The 23,085-nt window shown below is 32.9% G+C and overlaps 1 protein-coding gene across 1 annotated transcript; it reads right to left on the bottom strand.

Annotated features, from left to right (window-relative positions):
* Window positions 1-791: 791 nt before the first annotated feature.
* On the bottom strand, window positions 792-22,723 carry LOC105346026 (organic anion transporter 3). Its single transcript, XM_011454479.4, has 11 exons — window positions 22,567-22,723; window positions 17,873-17,970; window positions 17,193-17,392; window positions 14,604-14,834; window positions 14,293-14,495; window positions 8,226-8,504; window positions 7,487-7,621; window positions 6,392-6,477; window positions 1,724-1,844; window positions 1,564-1,636; window positions 792-1,147 (listed from the first exon to the last, which is right to left on the bottom strand). The coding sequence occupies exons 1-11, from the start codon at window positions 22,638-22,640 to the stop codon at window positions 917-919; spliced, it is 1,731 nt and encodes a 576-aa protein (XP_011452781.3). The 5' UTR covers window positions 22,641-22,723; the 3' UTR covers window positions 792-916.
* Between the last annotated feature and the right edge of the window lie 362 nt (window positions 22,724-23,085).

Genomic DNA, 23,085 nt, shown 5'->3' with positions numbered 1-23,085 from the left:
CGGGCGTCCGTCCGTCCGTCCGTCCGTCACACTTTTTTGTAAGCGCTCTCATGCCTACAAATTTTGACGGATTTTTATTAAATTTATACCAAATGTTTATACCACTAATACTATGGTCAACTTCGAAAATCAGCGTTGTTCGATACGTTTTGTTGGAGTTATGGGACTTTGACCACAATGATGACTCCGTTTTATCCAAAAATTGACCTTGTAAGCGCTCTCATGCCTACAAATTTTGACGGATTTACATGAAATTTATACCAAATGTTTATATCACTAATACCTTGGTCAGGTTCCTAAATCAGCCTTGGTCGATACTTTAAGTTGGAGTTATGGGACTTTGACCACAATAATTACTTCATTATTATATCAAAAATTGACCTTGAAAGTGCTTTCATGCCTACAAATTTTAAGATATTCATAAAAGGACTATATATGGTATGGGCCTAAAATGGCCCCCTAAAAGGAATATCTTTTTTATTACTGTAATTCTTTGTTTTCTTTGTACAGATATATATGTGATGTTTAAACTTAATGTTCATTTTGATTCAAGTGCCCACATTTTAGAAATACGGCATTGTAAAGACAACCTTTTCCCGCCATTTTTATTTTAGCATAATAAAAGCTTGTTTTCAAGCAGTTTTTCTTTCAGGAAACATAGAGCGCATGCTTGAACGAACAAAATATTTTAATCAGAGATGTATCTAGCAAAGTCTTATAAGTGACAAAAAATGTGTCCTGGTTCAAGCATGCGCTCTATATTTCCCATTCGTAAAAAGATTCCGTTCAAAATCATCAACTTGCATCGATGTCAGGCTTTTATTCTCTAAACAAACTCTTTCCTGAATCAAACACCATTCATCTGACTATTTATTGAGTAATACATAAAACAATTCACTCGTGCAAGTATTATATTTTAACTTTTTGACTCTCTTGTGTATAATTTTTCTATTTCAGGTTCTAGTTTATTTTTCGTTCGACCTTTCTTCAGTCGAAATCCGCTGTGCTCAGCATACCATACTTTGACTTCATCTAATGTTTGTAGAAGATCCATTCCACGAGTCTCCGGTAGATACAATGCTATGACCGTGACGATAAAACACATACTGGCGAATATAGTCCCAGGAGCCCAAGGGATATGTAAAGCCTAACGGTAAAGATACGAATTAAAACAATTTTTAATCAAACGATTTCTCAAAACAAAAAACATATTTTAACGCAGATGCCCCTTAAAGTTATGTACATGTAGTAAAAATTAACAGCTTATATGCTTGAAAGGAGATCGTAAATTTAATAAAGTAATCACTTCCAATACATACTGAGATTTTTTTTATTGATTATATTCAGATAAAATTTGAGAAAGCAGACATCTTGCTCTAAAGGAAACTGCACTAAACCACACATATTTTAAAAGAACAAAGCGTAAATACTTTACGTTTTACGTTTACGGCAATCAATATGCATGAAAAAATGTCAAACAAATAAATACAAGTCATTAGTCCTTATCCTGATTGTTACTTGTTGTTTGTTTAGTGTGTTACCATAAACATTAAGCGAGTTTACCAATAGTCCAGCAAATGGAGATACCATGGCACCAATTCTTGAGAATGTCGAGCACATTCCGATTCCGACATTTCTTCAATAGAAAAACACAATCTGTCGGCTAATGTATTAATCAAGGAGAAAACCATTCAGCTTATTTTACTTTGGGTTCTTTTTTTACCTTAGATTTGTGGGATAGAGTTCAGGTGTAAATAAAAACAATACACTGAACGATCCGGTAACCGACATTTTCCCTGCAAACGTTGCTATTATGGAGAGCATTTTAAGAGTTTCATTTCCTCCTGTTGGAGAAAGAAATTACAAAGTTATTAACATTATTCATTAAACTAGATGAATCATCATTTTAAGGTAATATTAGTATGAGATCAAAATTATGGGAAAAGATGATTTTGGTATCAATGGAAACACAAATGTATGACCAATGCTCGGTTATCAAAAAAATTAAAAGAGTGTAGACATTTGTCCTCTAGTGGCTGTTAAGGTAAGGGAGGTGACTCTGTGTGTTTTTTTTCCCTTAAAATATAGCCCATCTATCAATTTAAATAAATAAATCGAGAAGGACGTAAAATAAAAGAAAATAGATTTTATTAAACATGTAATATCTGTTCTTTAATTTAAAGCAATATAGAAAATCATAACAACTCCTACAATTTACTCGCAGTTGCAGAGCTGTTTCTAAATTTTTACAGTAAAATACATAAAATTTGAATATTAATGAAACTCTAAAGTATTTGCAGAGAAATGAAAACAAAAAGCAACGTTAATTTCCTTAAAAATATATAAATCTATCAATGTATCCAAATTTCAGAAAAAAGTGGAGCCATTTTAAAACTATTCACCCCGAAATTCCTCTGATAGCTTTTCTCTGCAAAACTCTCATCTTTACGATTTACTCTAAAATGTTTCTAAAGTTGTCTTTAATTTCAATTCAATAAAACAAATTAAAAGGAAAATGAACATTGTATATTATTAAATGACTATATATTACCTGAACAATTATCATTTGTTACATAAAAGAAAAGTTAAATGTAATATACGAGGGTCAATCAAAAAATACGAAGACTTTTGTCATAGCTATGTTGCTTAACGTCATATCATTACTAAATTTGGTTTCTAAGAATTATTCAGAATTTAATCCTGCAAAAATGAGGTAACGGCGCACGGTCAAAATATGTGTTATGTCAACAATAAACCATATAATGTTGAAAGTATTATCTCTAAAAATTTGGCTTAAAACCAAATTATATTGAAACTTCAAATTTAGTATTGTCATGGTATTCTATGTACCAAATAATGACGGGATATATTGTTTTGTCGAACAGATATTAGTAACTAAAGTCAGATAGTCCTCTTTAGAATTGACTAAAAACATCGACATTGCCTGACGTCAAGGCGCAACGAGAAGTACAAATAAAATGGATTTAACTCAGGAAAAAGCCGATACAAGCTGTGAAAATGCTCAATGGTGCTTAAATAAGTCAACAATTATTTGCAAGTTTGTGTTTAACTGTAATAAATTTTGTTGGGGTGGTGGTCATTGTATTTTGAATATAAAACAGTCCGAAAGAGAGTAGAATATCTGTAAATATTTGGTCATAAAAGAAGTAACGTCAACCGACGTTCAGGGTTATCCTTACTGTAAACTAAGATATACACGGTTAGAGAATGAAAACATTGAAGAACTAACTTATGATTCTCGAGCAAATGTGTGCAAATAAGATGTTAAGTGGTTCAGTGCCATTTTAAATTGTAAGAAGAAAGGCAGAACAGAAGAGACTAAGCGTGATATAAAGATGGGGTATATCTATAAACTATGCGTGTTTAATTTTGACGTCATGTTTTGAACGTTACCGTGCGCCGTGGTGATAAAACATGTTGTTTTTAAAAAGGGGTAACAAAAATACCCTTTCATCAAATAAACTAAAACTTCGCATATTAATAACATAAGTGTTGGTGCACAGATTAATCTGTTAAGTATGACTTTTATGAAAAATATATGATAGACAGCCGCATTGTCTTCGTATTTTTTGATTGACCCTCGTATTGTCCTCACAATGCCAGTGGCCATTAATTGACTCACAATGAAAACTGAGGAATACAATATGAGGAATACAATCGTTATAATATATTCTACAAAATACAATGTAATGAAAATAAAAAAGCATATTATTTTCATAAAGCATAACAACTATTTATCAAAAAGTATCCAAATTAAAAAAAAAAAAAAGAGTGGAGACATTTTGTAAATATTTTACCCGAAATTCCTCTGAACAGCTTGTCAATGCAAAACTCTCATGTAAACGGTTTACACTAAAATGATTCCAAGTACATTTCCGTACATTTCCAAACTAGACAATATTGAAATGATGATCTTAAAGGGCCCTGTTTTATTAATGAGCAATAGGATGAAAATAATTTCGTACAATTTTGCTTTGACTTTGACATATAACTCTCCAGCTGGCAAAGAACTTCTAATTCAATCTCACTACCCCGTACATACAGGCATTTTTGTTCAATCTCAGCTAGATTAAGCAAATTGTAAGTGATCTACGGTCTAAACCTGATCATAAAGAGATCCGCTATGAGATTCACATTGACTTGGTTTAAGGTCACTGCACGCCATTTAATTTAATTAAACAGCTCTGTCTCAGTAAAGTATTAGCCTAATAGGGCAAAGTAATTCAAGAGTAAATATCATCTTAAAATAGGATTTTTGCATGTCAAATAAGCCTTTGCAATTGGCCTACAAACATTCAAGGTCCCTGAATATTCTTCGATCAAAGGCATCATGTGGGTGAAGTATGAGTCGGACTGGCGCAGAGGGAGAGAAGATGTGCTCCGTATATGGAATTTTCGTATCATTTTGCTATGACCTTCACATTTGACATTGTAAATTGGTTCAAGAAATAAGGCTCAAGGTCACTGCACATTCTGTACCCAAAGACACTCTGTGGGTAAAGTATGACCAAAATTGGGCCAAGGGGAGAGAAGATATGCCCAAGAGAAGCAATCTCGGACGGACAGACTGGTCACTATAGGGCATCTGCAGAGTGGGGTCTTAATTATGTACATTAATTATTGATAATGAATATGGTACACATTGTATTAAATTACATATATACCACAACTGTTATTTCAAGTAAAATAACAATTATATTTCAGGTTGTACAGTATAGTGTAGTATAAATTAATTTTTTATATTCCTATTTTTTAATGTTCGGGTTCGATATTCTGTAAAACAGTGCTTTGTTTTCACGAACCGGTAGGGGACGTGTATTGCTTATGCAATACTCTCAGAATGCTTGTTTCTTTTACTTTTGGAGGAATTGGAGTCTTTTGCAGTACTGGTTCAAGTGGTTTTCTTCATTGATGGCTGAAATTTGTAGGATATGTAATTTTCTGGCTAAATAAAATGTTAAATGTATTGGTAACCTTGATGAGATTATGATAAATATTTTTCTCCACAAATCTCAAAAAGGAAGGGCAAAAATTGCTTTCTTTGTTTGGAATTGTGGGTGCCTGAGATGGCCTTACTTTTTGCATGCTTGTTGTGTATTAGGTGTCAGGTCGGTAAAGTCAGCCACAAATCCAAAACTAATATGTCTTGCCAATCTTTCCGTGAAAAAAACTGATGACAACCCCATCCTTTTGTTCGACTGAAAACAGGCACGTAGCAACGTTTTAGAAAGTGTGTGTGGGGGGGGGGGGGGGCAGACTCATCCTAAAAATCAAGACAAGCAGAAATAAAGGAAACAAAAGGGAATTTTAAATTTCCAGAATCTTTGAAATCCTAATTCGTGGGGAAGGGCTAGTTTATCTATTACTTCAGTTTCACTCCTTATTTCCTTATTTTCATATCAATTTTTTTATATAATCCCAAAAAAGTGGGGGGGGGGGGCAACGCCATGAATTTTCAATTTTTTGTATATGTAAATTTACAAAAATTTGTTGCTGCGAGAAAAAAGCCCCCCCCCCCCCCCCCCCCCCCCCGATGCTAAGTGCCTCGAAAATAATGCAATCACATTTCACATTCATTCAAAGTATTAAATAAACATGTACGGTTATATATAGTGAATACACACACAAATTAAGATACAATAAAAAAAACCTCACAAATATGAAGTACTTATGGGCTTCATTTTTCTGGTTAACACTTACATCAACTCTATACAAAAGATTCTCAGAACCACTGTATTGATTGCTCGTGTGTTCTTTGGAAGACAATCTTATTGAAATTTTCATTGGCTTGGGAAATTCCTAGTGAAGTCTTGGAAACATCACAGAGAGCATTCTGTAAAGCAACGTTACTCAACGGTTTCCCGCATGGTAGAGATTTGAATTTAGTTTTAGGATTCTCCTCAAATCTACACCACGACGATAAACAAATCGATTGATTGCCAAATGCTAAAGCATTCAAATTACTTACATCCATTTCAAAACTATTCAATTCTTGTCCTAATTAAGGGATGCCTCGTGACCTTTGCTTCTGACTGGTTTTTGTACCATTTTTTCGTTTTCGGGTGGCAAAGCGGCCTTTTGGACGTCCAATGTTCTGTAGTCTGTCAATTCGGGAAATCGCGCGCTGTAGTTACTATGTATATATCGGATACAGGTCGGTTGTCGTAAAAAGAAAACAAGGCGTACCAGATGAAAATGCCGTTATTTACATGTAATTGTTTTTTAGAAAAAAAATTGTAACCAGTAAATTTAAATACACAGCATAATTAATCATTTTATGTTTTATACACTTCAACTGATGTTACATTAATTGCAACATTCATTCTACTTTGTGTTAAAATTCTCACCCTCATACAACCTTATGGTTTACCTGAAAAGTAATTCAACAGAGTCGCAAGTGCCAAAGATGACCCTGTGATGGTATGGAAAAATATTGTAGCGGTTCGCCTTCCAAACCTGCAAAAAAAAAAGAGAAGTGGTATATTTGTATCAATGAACGATTTAAATATTTAACTAACTGATAGAAAACATATTATCAGGGCCATAAAATTAAAAATACGAGATTTATAACTAAAATGCGCGAATGTTCACAACACCTGTTATAAATAGGACTTGTGTAAAAAATATTCACTTAAAATTGATGATATTTTGCCAATAAACCAAAAAATGCCTGCACCAGCGTTACTGCCTACACCTTTGTTATTACAATACGTGTGAAGTTATATCCATGTCCGTCCGTAACAAATATTTCTGTCGCATTTATCTCAGCAACTATTTATCGCAGATGCTTGAAATTTTTACAGTGTTTGTTATGGCATGCCATATCGTGGGATATATTTTTGTACCAATCGGACGTCAACTTCCTGTTGAATTAGTACTTTGTTTATTTTAGCCAAAATTTTCAAACAAATTTTCCTCAAAGATTTCTCAGCAGCTATTTATCGCATATGCTTGAAATTTTAACACACTATTTGTTTAGGCATGTCATATTGTGGGATATATTTCTGTACCAATCGGATGCCAGCTTTCTGTTAAATGTCGACTTTGCTTATTTTGCATATCCACATCAGAGCGGGGGTATCACTAGTGAGCATTGGCTCACAGATATCTTGTTACATGTAAGGTTTGCCTGATAAGTTGTCATTGTCATAATGATTGGACATACTGTTAACAGGGTTACATTTTGCCAAGTGTGTGTGGTTTTGGCTTTGGTTTGGTTTGGTTCGTTTGTTTGTTTTTTTATTTTTCTTGGCATGTTTTTCTAACATACTCTTTTGAATGAAAAATTATTTAGAAATGATTTACTTTCGCCCTCTGTGACAAAGGCAAAAGTAGAAGAGGACAAATATTTCCCTGTGTACAGTATAATATGCTGTGTTCTTACGTTGGCGTTATTCTTGTTTTAACGAACCTCTACTGCCTACGACAATAACTGTTAAATAAAACAGATGCAAACATAACTTGCCTTTTCAGCATGAAGAACTCTAATGCGAGAGATATGTATTCCACACAGGCCATGAAGAAAAAATTAAGGAAACGATTCCCCGCTAAGGATGTGGCGGTCAATGTCAGGCCAAAGTAGGTCAGCGTATTAGTTACCCTAAAAATAAGCAAAATATATATTTTCGTCACTTTCCTCCAAAGCTAAATTTGAACATTTTTCTATTTCTTCACTGAATGGTAAAAATCAAATGATATGGAATAAGTATAGTAAGTACTGCAATAAGTATAGTAAGTACTAAATCAAATTCGTATGCCATTGGTTGGGAAATATATACCCAACACTACACCACTTAACAATTTACAGAACGTCAACTGCCTTAACCGAAAAAAAAATGTTATGATTTTGAAATTAAAATTCCTAATTAGTGAAAAATGAAATACCGTGGAATCATCAGAATTCGTAGTGGTTCAATTTTCTTGGTATTTGTGGGTGGCCCTTACCCATGAATTTGCATACTCGACGAAGGCTAATTATAAAAGATATAATTTTCCTACTTAAACTGAAAACGTGTCCACAAAGGAACATCCCCATAAATAAGCAAACATCCCAAATCCTCGAAATTTTATCCCCACAAAAGTAAATAATTCCATCGTTTTCTAATCTTTTTGTTTTTTACCAACCCAACTATCTAAGCTTATTTGGATTTTTGCTACATGATTTGTTTAAAGATTACTTGATTTTTCAAATATTCAAAATATACCATGTAAAACACATCAGCATCGTTATAAGCAAAACAGATTTGTTCTGTAGGATAGTCAGTATCGAATATTTCTCAACAGTGAGGGATTTGTCAACATTTTCCAAAAGAGATTCCTCCACATCAGGTTTTTTTGTTTTGGAAAGTTTTATTTTCCTGTTGACGTTTTTCTTTAATTCTACATAATTCAATTTGTTCCACTTTGCTACTTTGTGTAGTATTTTGTCGACTTCATTTGCTTTTCCGTTGGCAATCAGCCATCTTAATGATTCGTCTTGGACCCTGCAAATAACAATAATACTGATCATTTTAAAATATAACATCTGGAAAGGAAAATAAAATCATTATGATATCGATTGTCTTGTCTGATGAATTAAACTGAAAATGTACAGTTTTCCACTCTATTATAAAAGCTGTAAATTTGTGGATCCGCTCGATATATTAAACGAAGTAAAGCGCCTTTTTCTATTATTTCGCCTACATCCGTGTTCAAAAGGAAAGTACCTGTTACTAAAAATAGATACATATTTTGAGAAAGCTTTTGATTCTGTAGCTTGGGAATTTATACAAAATACGCTAAATTATTTTAATTTTGGCCCATTTACCTGTAACTGGATTAAAACTTTTCAATGTAATGCTATGTCCTGTGTGTCCCAGGCAGGCATTTTATCAAATTTTTTTAAACTTAGGCGAGGCTGTAGACAAGGGGATCCAATATCGCCTTACATTTTTTTATTATGTGCGGAAATATTGTCAATTAAAATTAAAAATAATGAAGATATTACAGGAATCAAAATTAATAACATCCAATATTTAATATCACAATATGCAGATGATACATCAATAATCCTTGATGGAACTGAAAAATCATTAAGGGTAACCATGAAAGAAATAGATGACTATTATAAATTATCTGGTCTTAAAATAAACCAAGAAAAAACTCAGATTGTGTGGATAGGAAGTAAAAAATATTCTGAAGAAAAAATCTGTTCAGAAATAATTTTCAATGGACAACTATATTCAACCTTTTGGGCATATATTATGATGTAGATTTAGATAAAATTGTAAAACTTAATTATGACAAGAAACTTGTTAGGATAAAATCTGTAATAGAACACTGGAGCAAACGACACTTGACTCCAATCGGAAGGATAACACTGGTTAAGTCTCTTTTAATTTCACAATTAAACCACTTATTTATAGCCTTACCAAACCCTAAGAGTAAAACATTAAAAGAATTGAACAATATTCTATTCAATATTATTTGGAATTTAAAATGTGATAAAATTAAAAGACAACTATGTACTCAGAAGTATGAACATGGTGGGTTAAGGATGGTTGATATTTCTTCCTATATTAAAGGATTAAAGTCTACTTGTATTAGGAGATTAATTAAGGATAATAATTCAAAATGGAAAACACTGCTGAAGAATTCTATTAATATAGAAAAGCTATTAAATACAGGTTCAGATTATATTATGCAAATGCAGGAATTGTTAAGAAATGATTTTTGGAAGGAAGTTACCATAGCTTTTAAAGAAATCCAAGATAACTTAAATGTAATATCATGGCAGGATTATTGTTGCCAGCCATTGTGGAACAATAATAAATTTAAGATAGGAAATATCAGTCCTTTTTTTTTTTTTTTATAAATCATGATGTGTTAAAGGAGTAAGATGTGTAATTGACTTGTTTGATGAAAATGAAAACTTTAGATTTTGAAATTTTAAAAAGAAAATTAAATATTCAAATGAATTATTTAACATATATGGGAGCAAGACAAGCTGTAATTTCAGATCTAAGGAAATACAACTACATTAGAAATGAAGTTTTCAAACCTTTTATACCATTTGATATTAAAACTTTTGTATTAACAAAAAAAAGGTTCAAAACCAATGTATGATATATTAAATCAGACAAATGTAACACCAGTAGGAAAAGAGAAATGGAGTGGAAATTTTGTTTTAACAGAAAAACAATGGGTTTCAATATTTCATTTACCTTTTTCTATTACCTCAGACTCTAAATATCAATGGTTGCAGTATAGAATAAACCATTATATATTAACTACAAACAGTTTGTTTGAAAAATGGTAACATGGATACTAATCTATGTACCTTTTGTGAAGATGCTGAAGAAACAATATATCACTTATTATGGGAAAGTCCAAGAGTACAATATTTATTATCAGAATTTGTTAGAATTTGCAACTCTAAAGAAATAAGAATAGTCCTTGATAATAAAACAATTATTTTTGGTGTCTTAGATGGCGTGAAGTCAAAAGTGTTCAATATTGTACTCCTCATGATAAAAAAAAAATACATATACAGAAGTAGATGCCAGAAAAACCAATTAACAGTAAATGCCCTTATGAATGATTTAAAAAAGTTATATAAAGTATTCCAATTCTGTGCAAAAGAAAGAAGAGAAATGGATAAGTTCAATACAGACTGGGAAATTTGGACCCCTGTGATTAACTCATTCTCTCTCTCTCTCTCTCTCTCTCTCTCTCTCTCTCTCTCAATAAAAAATGTGCTTAATTTGTATTTTGGTTTTTTTCTCTTAGTGAACGTTCATTATATATGCAATATTGATGTAATTGTTGCATTGCTTTCTTAAACACACTTTGTGTCCTTGAAAATTTGTGATGTATGTAGAAGCAGTTGGCTTATTACTAAAATGTTAATGCTTTATAATTTAATTCTGATTGTATCCTAGCCTCTGATTAGTTAAATTCCAAAAAGGAGCACAGGTTAAATCTGTATAACCTGGTTCGGTATGGGGATAAACCCCCCTGACAACCAGCTGCCGGAACTACTTTTCTGGTTTCTAATTTTTTTTTACAGAAAAAAATTAAATCAATATTATATCGTATATTGAATACATAAAAAATTAAATGTTAAAAATAAAATAGATACAGTTACACGTCACAATACCTAGGCACTGATTTGTTAATGGTGTTTGTAATCACTAATCTGTAGTAAATTCAGGGAACCTGCATCGAGAAAAGGGTATAGATATTGCGTGTATAAAGACATTTGAAAGAGAGTACTGAAGTACTGACGGGAGTTGATTTTATCGATTATCATTTATTCAAAATCAACCATATGTGATGGCAAGTAGTATCAGTCATCGAAATATTTTTGAAAAATTGTATGGATCCAAGCAAGATTGAACTCTTGTTCAACCAAACGCTCGACTGTCTCCGTTTATCTCCGACAAGCAAGAGAGACTCTGTTTCGTCGGATATTAACGGAGACAGCCAAGTGTCTGGTTGAACGAGACTACATTGAACTCTAGCGTAGGAATACATATGACTTAACTAAATTTCTAAACTGTATATTATATGTACAATTTAAAATCTTACTATTTATTTTCATGGTAATAAATAAGTTTTCTTGAAAAACAATGCTTCAGAATACATACATGTAGCATCGAATTTATCGATTATTTTTAAGAACTAAAAGTTGTCAGCGGTATTGATTTGTACTTAGGTCCAAACACTGTTTCACTTTCGTTTTGCCCGAGTAAGTGCATAGGAGAGTTGATTAAAATCAACTCCCAAAAACTTACAGCAAAGAAGAATGAATATGAGTGTAAATACAGTATAATCTTATTGAAAATATCTGTTTATATTGGATGTCCTTATACTCAGAATTTAACATGAGAATTCAAAAAAAAAATCCAGCAGTTAGATACTTATGGATATTTTTTTAATCGCTATGGTTTAAGTGAATAGAATAAAAACACTTCTAGTTAATGGAATCATTCAGCGACCGCAATATTAAAAAGACCTATGCGTTACCATTAGAGCATGCAGTTAAAACGTTTCAATATATGTGGCTTTATATTTAAAGTCAGTAATTGAAATATTTGTCAAATTTTCAGTACAAAGGTCCCGTCATGTACTACAATACCTGTAAAACATCATTTTAATATGACATATTTGGTTTCAAGTAGTTCAAATAGTCAAATATCTAACTTTTTATTGCTTATCAAGTTCCCTAACAAAACTCGAAGATTCTAATGATGTGATGTAAGATAGTTTAGACTCTTTTAAAATATCAATCGTGTGAATCGCGTTTCTTTGAATACATTTTACCGAAATATTGCATAATTTTGAAATGGCTGGTGTTGCAAAAGCTCTATTTTATAGACGAATTAATGGGAAAAGGCGCTATACCTTTTTGGTAAAGAACTACTTAATAATATATATATATTTTAACCCCCCCCCCCCTAGAAATGTGAAAATTAATTTCAATATCCTAATCATTATGATTGTTTTAAACGCGACAGTTCGTATTTCAATCAAAATTAATAAAATGCATATTTGAAAAGCAAAACTAGAGGTTCTGTGAACAAGCTCACAAGCCCTCTGCTAATAGAAATTATAACTCAAATATTTTTCTGTTAGAAAATAATGTGTGCACATATTATCTAATAGTGACCTTGATCTTGCACAAATGACCAAAGCCCAAGGTCAGGACATATTTACAGGTCACAGATAATCTTTGAGTCACATTTTAGCTTCAGATCGTTTTCCATTACAACATATGGCCAAGTCAGGAGTTTTTTTTTTAATGACGTTAAACTGGCACAACTGCTCCTGCCAAGTTAATGACACATTCCAAGGTCATACCCATCCTATTGGTAAAGTAAGAACTTCAAATATTTCTCATAAAAGATATAGACCCGAAAAGAATTTCAAACATTTCCTTCCAGTTACCTTGAACTTCTCCAATAACCTTTGGTTAGGATCATGACACATTCTAAGGTCATTAGCAACTTTTGGTGTTAAGTAAGAACAAGAGACCCATGGGCCACATCGCTCACCTGAGGAACAATAGAACAATGTATAATAATACATGTAGATCCTGTATAAATAAAATCCATTTCCCCCCTGGATATTCTTATGTTTATAATCATTACTCCTTTTTCCAACAGGATGATTTTATAGTCATATCACATGTTGAGTATTGCAGTTCTCAAAAAGATCCCTAACAATTGTTTATATATGGGATATAAAGCTACATCAAACTCTGAACCTTCTTGTAAGGCCGAAGAATTGTCCTTGAGCCAAAGTTTTAACAATTCTAAAGAATCATCTAGCTGATTAGTTTCTGAGATGAAGATTTTTAAAGATTTACTCTATATATTCCTATGTAAAATTTTAACACCCTCCCATGTGGCCCCACCCCAAAGGTCATGATATTCAAAATTTTGAATCTACACTACCTGAGGATACTTCCACACAAGTTTCAGCTTTCCTGGCTGATTAGTTTCTGAGAAGAAGATTTTTAAAGATTTACTCTATATATTCCTATGTAAAACTTCGACCTCACATTGTACCCCATCCTACCCCAAGGGGTCATGATTTTCACAACTTTGAATCAACACTACCTGAGGATGCTTCCACACAAGTTTCAGCTTTCCTAGCTGATAAGATTCTGAGTAGAAGATTTTTAAAAATTTACTCAATATATTCCTATGTAAAACTTCGACCCCCCCCCCCATTTGTGACCCCCATCCTACCCCCGGGGGTCATGATTTTCACAACTTTGAATTTACTTTACCTGAGGAAGCTTCCACACAAGTTTCAGCTTTCCTGGCTGAATTTCTCAAAGGGAAAGATATGGAAATATGGAGATTTGGAAATCCAAAGTTTCCAAGAAAATGGAATGGTAATTTTCTAGTCATGCCGGTGTGGATATTAATGTCTAGATACTACGCAGTGTATAGATATTAGCCTTATAGCCTATTATTTAAAATTTTAAGGATAATGTTTATTAACTTTTTCGAAATTGTTCGTAATGGTTTAAGAGTTGTGGCCAGGACAAAAACACTGGTTTTCAGAAAATGTAAAAATTGACAAAATAGTTCAAATAAATGGACGACAAACAGCAGGTGATTAAAATAGCTCACCTTGGCTAAAGTAATCTAAAATTAAATTTTGATCTTGGAATTGTTAATATAATATATTTTGTGTAAAATAAATCGAATTCTTATGTTTTAGATACTATAAACATTTTACATAAGTCATATATATAATGCAATTTTTAACTATACTTGCCAATATTGAATTAAACTTAGGAATGAGAAACAACTTAAAGTAATCTGCAAGTATCTCCACGAGTAGTTTTGAAGCAGGTATGCTAAGGCGGAGAAGACGAGTAGGCCTGTTGTCCAGACAAAAGACCCACTGAGCTCACATATGAAGCGGATCTTTTGTGGGAAAAGTTCTAATGAAAATACCGAACCGGACATTACAATTCCCTAAAATTATAAAAAAAAAAAAATCAATTCCAGAAGGAACACTTATTTATTTAGTGTCTAAAAATGCAATTCGACTTAATTTTTAAGCTTTAACTAAAATCAACATACCTGTTGAAAAACACCTAAAATGAACTTCATTATTGCCAGTGTCGTATAATTTGGAGCAAAAGCGACACTAATTCCAAATATCAAGATCATCAGGTTAGAACAAAGATGTACTGTTTTCCTGCCAAGTCTGTCACTGAGAGAAGAGGCGAAGGCTGCTCCAACCAGCTGACCAGCCATAACCAGTGTCTGAATGAGTTCCGCCAGACTGGATTTATCGCATATCAAATTAAACTGCAAAAGCAAATAAATGCTTCCATGTAAAGTTATGAAACCCAAAAACTGTCCTTTCGGTGAAAAATCTTTTCTTTTACTCAAAAAATGAAAAAAAACATCGCAATTTCTGTATAAAAGACTATGTTTTATTACTTGGACAAACTTTAGTGATGTTAATGAATTACTGTAAAAAGTGTTGGAAGTGATATATATGTATTATATATATATATTGACTACCGCCATATTAGTTGTCGATTTCTATTGTTCTGCTATGCGCCTCCCATTTTACCATGTTACATCTATATCATCAGTTTGTCAAAAGCGATGTTTATTTTATTTTTAAGTACTTCGTTAGCTTGCCTTGTGGAATCCCTTCGCTAACAAACAATTTAACAAAAACAAGCAACACTTTTTGGCGAATAAAGAGTTGGTTTGAAAATTTGAAGCTAAATTTCTCTTGTCAGTCGAAGGTAACAGATTGAATCCTAGACAACACTGAGATGGGGGCCCCGCTTAAATAATGGACAATAGGATGGAAAGCATTCCAGAGAATTTTTCTTTGACCTTGACCTAGAACTTAGAAATTTTCCAGCTGGTATAAAACTTTAAATTCAATCTCATTACCCCGTACATACAAGCATTTTTGATCAACCTGAGCAAGAGTAAGCAAATGGAAAATAATCTACGGTCTAAAACTGATTATAAAGATATTCGCTATAACCTAAGCTTCACATTGACGTGGTTTAAATTATAAAGTCACTGCACACCATTAACCCAAAAGCTCTGTAAATGTGAAATAGGAGCAAAAAAAGGACCAATGATTTATATGCTCTGAAAGAAGAATATTTTGCGTGATCTAATGCGACATTGACACTTGACCTACAAACATGATTTAAAGTCACTGCACACCCTTAATCGTAGGCACCCTGTAAGCATGTATGATCAAGATTGGACCAAAGGTAAAAAAGATATGCTCTGGACAAGGATTTTTCATATAATTCTGCTATGACCTTCACATTTAGCCTTGAAACTTGATTCAAAGTCACTGTACAAGCTTTACTCAAAAGAGTAAAAAAACAAAAAAAAAATGAGTCAAATAGGGTTAAGTGGAGAGTATAAACGCTCTGAAAAAAATCTTTGCGTGATCGAATATGACCTTGACCCTTGACCTACAAACTTCATTCAACATTACCGCACAACCTTGACCATAGGCACCCTGAGAGAGAAGTTTGAGCCAGATTTGACCAAGGGGAGAGAAGATTGGCTCCGGACAAGGACTCTTCATATAATTCTGCTATGACCTTCAGCTTCGACCTAGAAACATGGTTCACTGTTTATTCTTGTTGTTAGTGAAGTATGAACCAGATTGGGCCAAGGGGAGAGAAGTTATGCACCAGACAAGAGATCTCGGACGGAAGGACAGATGAACGGAAGGACAAATGGATGGACTGACAGACTTATCATTATAGGGCGCCTGCAGAGCGGGGCCCTGATAACAAGACAGTCATACATTGACTGTATCGTCGAACTCTGTTTACCTGACGGATGCATTTTGTCTCAAATAAACTTCATAATTTATAAATCAGATCTGCAAGATCCCCTTCCCGACTTCCTGTATGCACAATGCAACGGGTTAATGATGACTTTTTCCGAGAATGGTAATAAAAACAGCTGTGTTTCTACCTTTAAAACTGCTATATATATATACAAGTATTAATGCCTGGGACAGTTGGATGGAAAATCCAATGAAAGTTACAGTTATGAAGGAATATGGCCGTATTAATTACTAGATTCAAATGTCGTCGATGGTATTAAAATATAGCTGTTGTTTCTACGTTAAGAAACTGCTTTAAACGAGTATGAATGCCTAAGACACTTATATGAAAAATCCGAGAAAAGTAAAAGTTATATATGAACATGGCCGTATTAATTACTAGATTCAAATGTTCATAAAAACCAGGGTTTTATTCAATTATCCAAATGAGATGATGCATGCAATAGCGGATCTAAGGAGTGGGTGAATTCAAACTGTATTAATTCATTTAGGCACCGACATCCCCCTCCCATTTTAAGCAAACACAATTATCCCTCCCTTCTTTCCACCCCGTGAAATTTCTGGATTCGTGCATGTGATAAGATGCGCTTATTTCAGGCCCGTGGTGAATAATAAATCTCTCATGGCAATAGAGACCGTGATGAATTATTTTCTTTTCCCATGTAAATTAACTGGTATTAGTTTCTTTATACAATGCGAGTTTTTTTATTCAATCAAGTTCATGTGACTGAACGCTCTCAGGGTTTAGGAATTAAAAAATAATTAGTTATTTTCACACTTTATCAGTCAAAAAATATCATAGTTAACTAATTTGGAATTACCTCAGTGACAATGGTACTCTCTTTATCCAACAAATATTTATATCCATTTGTACAACCTTGGACGGACTTGAGCTCAAGGCCATTGGTGTCGTTGTTGTATAATTTGATTTGACATTTTTCGTAGATGACATAGTTAGACTCATTGTACAGCGAATGATTAACATTGGTAGGTGCTGCACACTCAAATCCTGGTCTGTAGGCTTGAATGATTAAAAAACTTAAGAATAACAGCATCAGAAGTACAGCAAAAGTTCAAATTCCGTGATGAAAATATTTTCATTATGCGAAAGACGAAAAGGGGCATAAAGACAAGAACTACTGATAATACATACATGTTTTTATTATTCACAGTTGAATTAAAAAAAAAATTGAAAGTTATCCAATTTCATTACAGAAATTTTTAATGTATACTGATTGAAAATCATATGACATCGAAAAATAAAAGAGACACACAAAATATGTAATGTATACCAAAATGTTCCAAAAGAAATATTTTTCTATTCAGTTTTTAAAGATAAAGATTAAGAATACAATATTTGAATTCACGATACATAGATGACAGTTGTTTTTAAAGCTCAGAAACGATCATTGGTTAGGTATTGTGTGTAATATAATTTACAAGTGAAAGTTTCAACTCTAGAAATTAAATTATAAAAACATAATATTTAACAAACTCGTACCGATAAAAACACCAATTAAGAGCTGGAAACCTGCTTGCCAGAGATGGAAAAGCAGAAACGCAAATTGGAGAGTTTGGTATGAACCCCATCGACCATACCTAAAAAGGGAACGGTAAGTTAATTTAAAATATAATATTTTGTTGTGATTTCTTGAGAATTGAACAGAAGAATGCTGGGAGAGATGTTAGTTTTATCAATCATTCGCTAAAAGGTATGCAAGTTTTATTTAATTTTTCGGTCAGGCTTTCTTCCGTCTTTTTTTATGATATAAAATCCGTATATATTGAACTTCAAATTTTACACTTATCGATAGTTTGAGCAATGCTTAAGTTGAAAAGTGTTGCTAGAATCCTTAGTGTTTTGTGTTGTTTTGATGCATATGTTTTACGAGAACCGTATGAGTGAATGTTTAATTAAGAAGAACATGGGAATCTTGTAACGGTTTTGATCAAACTGAGATGTTTTGCCTTCACTTGATATATTTATTGTATTTTGGAAACCGCGGCGTAGTGTTGTTCTATCTTATTTTATGTTAATGAATATATATAGGTAAGCTATTAATAGTTTTCATGTGATAATGCACCGTACTACCCAATTTTATTGCATTGACACTTATTTCAAATAATTATAGTAAGTTTTTGATCTGATTCAAAAGAGTTATTCAATCTCACGATTTTGAATGCAACAGTCAAAATAAGACGCTTAATTGCCTATATGCTTTATTAACACACCCGTGTATGTGAGACTAGGTTAACAAATTGTAAGTAAATTGTTAAAATATATAGATTAGAATGACTGTAATTTTTATAAATGATGAAAATTCTTTTTATTTATATGCTAAAAAAACGACTAGGAGTACCGCCATTTTATCTTAATAATGATCAACAATCGAGCAAAGCGGAAGGAAAAAGAAATAGCAAACAAGATCTTAGATGAGAGTGTTTTGACAATTAAAACATTGGTAACCACAGATTACATAGCTCACGGAGACGAGGTATCACCTTTATGAGGAATCACCTTTATGAGGCCACCTTTTTCGTATTACATGTATATAAAAACATAGTTAATGATCTTGGATATTCACGGATACTGTTTTGACACAATATCGTATATGATATGTTTAATAATCATTTAAAACGGTAGTGTAAGACGAGGCATCACCTTTATGAGATCAACTTCTTCGTATGTATACATATCATACTGTAATGTAAAATAATACAATATATTGCATTATATGATATGACATTGTATTAAGATATGATTTGTGTCATATGATATGGCACTGTATCATTTGAAACATTATTGTATTTGATCACATAATACAATATCATAATATGTGATATAATAAAGTATCATTTGATAAACTAGATGTAAGTATAACCGGGGCGATTATAAAAGTCTCCTTAACGTATGAGGTCATGATTGGTGGTAGGGATGATCCACATGGGTCAAACTTTACAAACAAAAAGATTAACTAGTTGATTATTTCTATTTCTGATGATGTTCCCCTAGGGTCATTCATTGTAGATCAGGTGACCCAACATGATACAAGAAGCAAGAATATATATGATTTATGGAGTTGGATCTTAACTGTTTCCTAGATATTTGGACATTTTCTGTTCAAAAAGAGGCACGTGACCTATATGCCATTTGATGCCCTTAACACAAGGACAAGAATACTTATGGTGTAGGGATGGGAATCTCAACCGTTTTCAAGATTATTCAGGAACTTTTTGATCATGGGGGGTCAGAGCCACCCCACCCCTGGGGCCCATAACTTACATACCATTTGATGCTCCTTACACAAGATACAAGAATATAGATGGTTTAGAGGTGGGGATCTCAATCATTTTCAAGATATTCTGGCACTTACTGTTCGGGGGGGGGGGGGGGGGGGGGGGTCAGGGGCCCATGACTTTCATACATGTACCACTTGATGCCAATTAACACATATATATTTTTTTTGGGGGGGGGGGTGGAATCTCAATGGATTTTGAAATATTAGGGCACTTCCTGTTTCAGGGGGACGGAACCACCCCGTAAGGTCATAACCTGTATGCCATATGATGTCCCATTACACAAGGAACAAGAGTATTGGTTAGGGGTGGGGATGTCAATATATTTTAAGATAATTAAGTAATCCTAAACCGGGGGTCGGGGATGAGTCCTCGGGACAATTTCTAATGTTCCATATTTATTGCAATAACACTCAATATAATTATGCATCTGACGGGATTTCAATATGCCAATATCTTGAACAGTTTTCGGGATATAACTATTTACAATATACATTTTTCCCATAAGATTTAATGGTAGATTCCACCCTCATTTGACCTCCCACAAATATGGTTGACCAACCCCAAATAAAAAAGATCTAACCCAGAGTTTACAACTAAATATGCAGGCCTATTATATCCTTGAGCTTATGGACAGTTCTGTTTAGCCATCTCTGAGAAACTCGATGGACAAGTTCAGAGCGAGAGAGAAGAAACCGTACAAAAACAATAGATCTCCAAACTTTTTTGAGATACTTATATATCATATCACATAATGCATAACAAAATTGTAACATTGATATCATATTGTGTGACCTGCAACAAAAAAAAACCTGCAACAAAAAATTTAACCAGGTCCGGACGCCGAGTCTCGGTGAGCTGAAAACAGTAAGATGTTAATTTTAATAAGTTTCATGTCAGATAATCAAAAATGACTATCAGTTCTGAAATGAGTTACATCAAGACAATATTTTGTTTACACGATTGATTACAACCCCAAGAAACCCAAAAATTATGTGTATTTTCGTAAGTAAATCAATTCACAGATCTAGTAGACTTTTCTTTTAACTATCCTTAAAAGAACTTTTTAAATTTTTTAATAAAGATCAAAAACTACTTCTGTCTGATTTCTGTAAAATAATGTTTGACCATTGACGAAAATAGTTGCAAATAAACAGAACTTTCCAACGGATTAACGATATAGATTTTAGCATATCGAGAAATTACCTACTTTTTCATCAGCTTAATAACATTCATGTCTTTAAATTGTCTCCCTTACTGATGAAAAGTACATACCTTTTATGCATGAAATTGGCGTGAATACGTAAAAAGTCTCATTTTTTAGATGAGAACACGTGTCAGGGCAATGCATATATTATTTGTGTTTGTTTTTGTCACCAAAATCCAGTGATTTACACTTCAAATCTATTTTAAATGTCTGCCTAATCAATCATAACATTATCTAAAAATAGGACTATAACGGCAAAAATGAACACATAAATATTTTTTATAAAAATCAGCTTTGAACATAAAAGAATTATAACCCGAAAAATCTCATTCACTTTATAATGATAATTCTTATAAAATATACAATAATGGTTAAATATAAAGCCTAAATTGCCTAGTTGCGAGTCCGATAGAACCAACAACTTACGGAAAAAAATCTTTAAAAATGCCAAATTAAAAGTAAAAAGGAACCGACAAGACTTTTTAAATTTGAGTCAAGATTTCTGATATAATACATATGCAATACAAACTTTGTAAATATATATGGAACAACTTTACTTATAAATGGAATGGCAAGTATTTTAAAAATAGTTCCAAAATTCTTCGTGACGTTTTTCTTCACTAAAACAACACACTTAATTCCTACAAGGCCCGCCTCGATTTTTCAGATTCAATTCTTAACGAATGCCTATTCGATACAAGTGCGAGTTGCGGACATTCTTTTGTTTAAAAAAGCTTGTTTTGTGGTTCTCACACCTTCACGATATGAAAATCTGATTTAAGTTAATGTACTAGGTTACCATAGAGGACGTTTACATTGCCAAACAATTTGTCATACATCATACAGGCTTGCACACAAAAAAATTCACAAAATGTCTCATTTTGAAAAAAAAAATGTCGTTACGACAATGATTTTGTCAGGTATCTGCAGATCACTACCCAAATTTTTATTTCTTTTTTTTATACCTAAAAATAAGCTTGCATTATGGATCTAACTTCATCTCGGGGATAATGGTTTCAATAAAATTGAATCTACACTACCTCTATATATTCCTATGTAAAAATTTGTCCCCCCCCCCCCCCCCATTGAGGCCCCCTTCTACCCCCCGGAGATCATGATTTGAACAAACTTAAACATGAGGAAGCTTTCACACAAGTTTCATCTTTTCTTGTCAAACGGTTCTAATTTAAAATATTAAAAAAAAACACATTTTTAATATTATTTAATTATCTCCCCTTCAAAGAGGGCATGGTCCTTCATATTTACAAACTTGAATTTCCTTCACCCAATTATGCTTAGTGCAGTAGGTAAAGGAAAAATAAAACTGCACGATATATCAATTATAACCTTTTCTAAATTACAATGAAGAATCAAACCTATAGACGTTGTCCAGGAAGAATCAGGATTGGAAACTATCCTATACATTAGGGAAGAAATCTATTCTAAAATTAATTTTTTTATCAACAAACATTTCTCAAATCTTAATCCAATTTAATTGGTAATATAAATGGCGTACTAATATTCAGTGGATTAGTAGTGGAAAATAAAAGGATGAATTGGTTGGGAAAATTTATAGGTTTGATCAATATCAATATAATTCAACGTGTCAGATTGTTCTTGCATCAAAACCATTGTCAGTATAATCATAGAAACATTAAAGCTTTCATTTCCAATATTTAACTTGTACTTACACGTAGTCTTCATCAAGTTCTCTTTTCTCATCTACTTTGTCCTCATTCATAATTTTGTGATCCGTCTCCATCATTTGAAGAGCGCTATTCCTGACGATCTGCTATTGTGGAAATCGCTTCACAAGGCTTAGAGTAGCGGTAGGTAGTGTCGTGTATATGAATTTTAATGAGATTTATATTATGTATACGGTTTTCCCTAATGTATAATCGGCGCGGAGGGCCCTTGGCCGGGTACTGTTACATTTGAACTACTTTCATGTTTTGAATTTAATCGCTATCATATACCAACATCTAGTGTTTTCCTTCTTACGTGTTAAAAAATTATTATATTATATAAAAAACAGAATATCTTTAATATGACATTTGTGGTAGTGGCTTGTCGCAAAGATCAACAAGTCCACTTACGGGTTTTTCATTTATTCAGATACATGTATAGGGATTAAATGATTAAACCCTGTTTATGGAACAAGGTTTCACAATCACCTATGCTTAGCTGCTGAATGTAACTCTAACAATGGT

Source organism: Magallana gigas, chromosome 6 (genome assembly GCF_963853765.1).
Source record: "Magallana gigas chromosome 6, xbMagGiga1.1, whole genome shotgun sequence".
Classification (NCBI taxonomy): Eukaryota; Metazoa; Mollusca; class Bivalvia; order Ostreida; family Ostreidae; genus Magallana; species Magallana gigas.
The sequence above is the reverse complement of the archived record's forward strand: the minus strand, read 5'-3'. Positions and strand labels throughout refer to the sequence as shown.

Bases quoted from the DNA above. Each gene is read 5' to 3' on its own strand.
- LOC105346026 (XM_011454479.4), bottom strand. From the start codon at position 22,640: ATGATGGAGACGGATCACAAAATTATGAATGAGGACAAAGTAGATGAG. The intron at 14,835-17,192 runs GTAATTCCAAAT...TTGCTTTTGCAG, and splicing joins AGAGTACCATTGTCACTGAG to TTTAATTTGATATGCGATAA. The intron at 1,845-6,391 runs GTAAACCATAAG...TTTCTCCAACAG, and splicing joins TCTGTTGAATTACTTTTCAG to GAGGAAATGAAACTCTTAAA.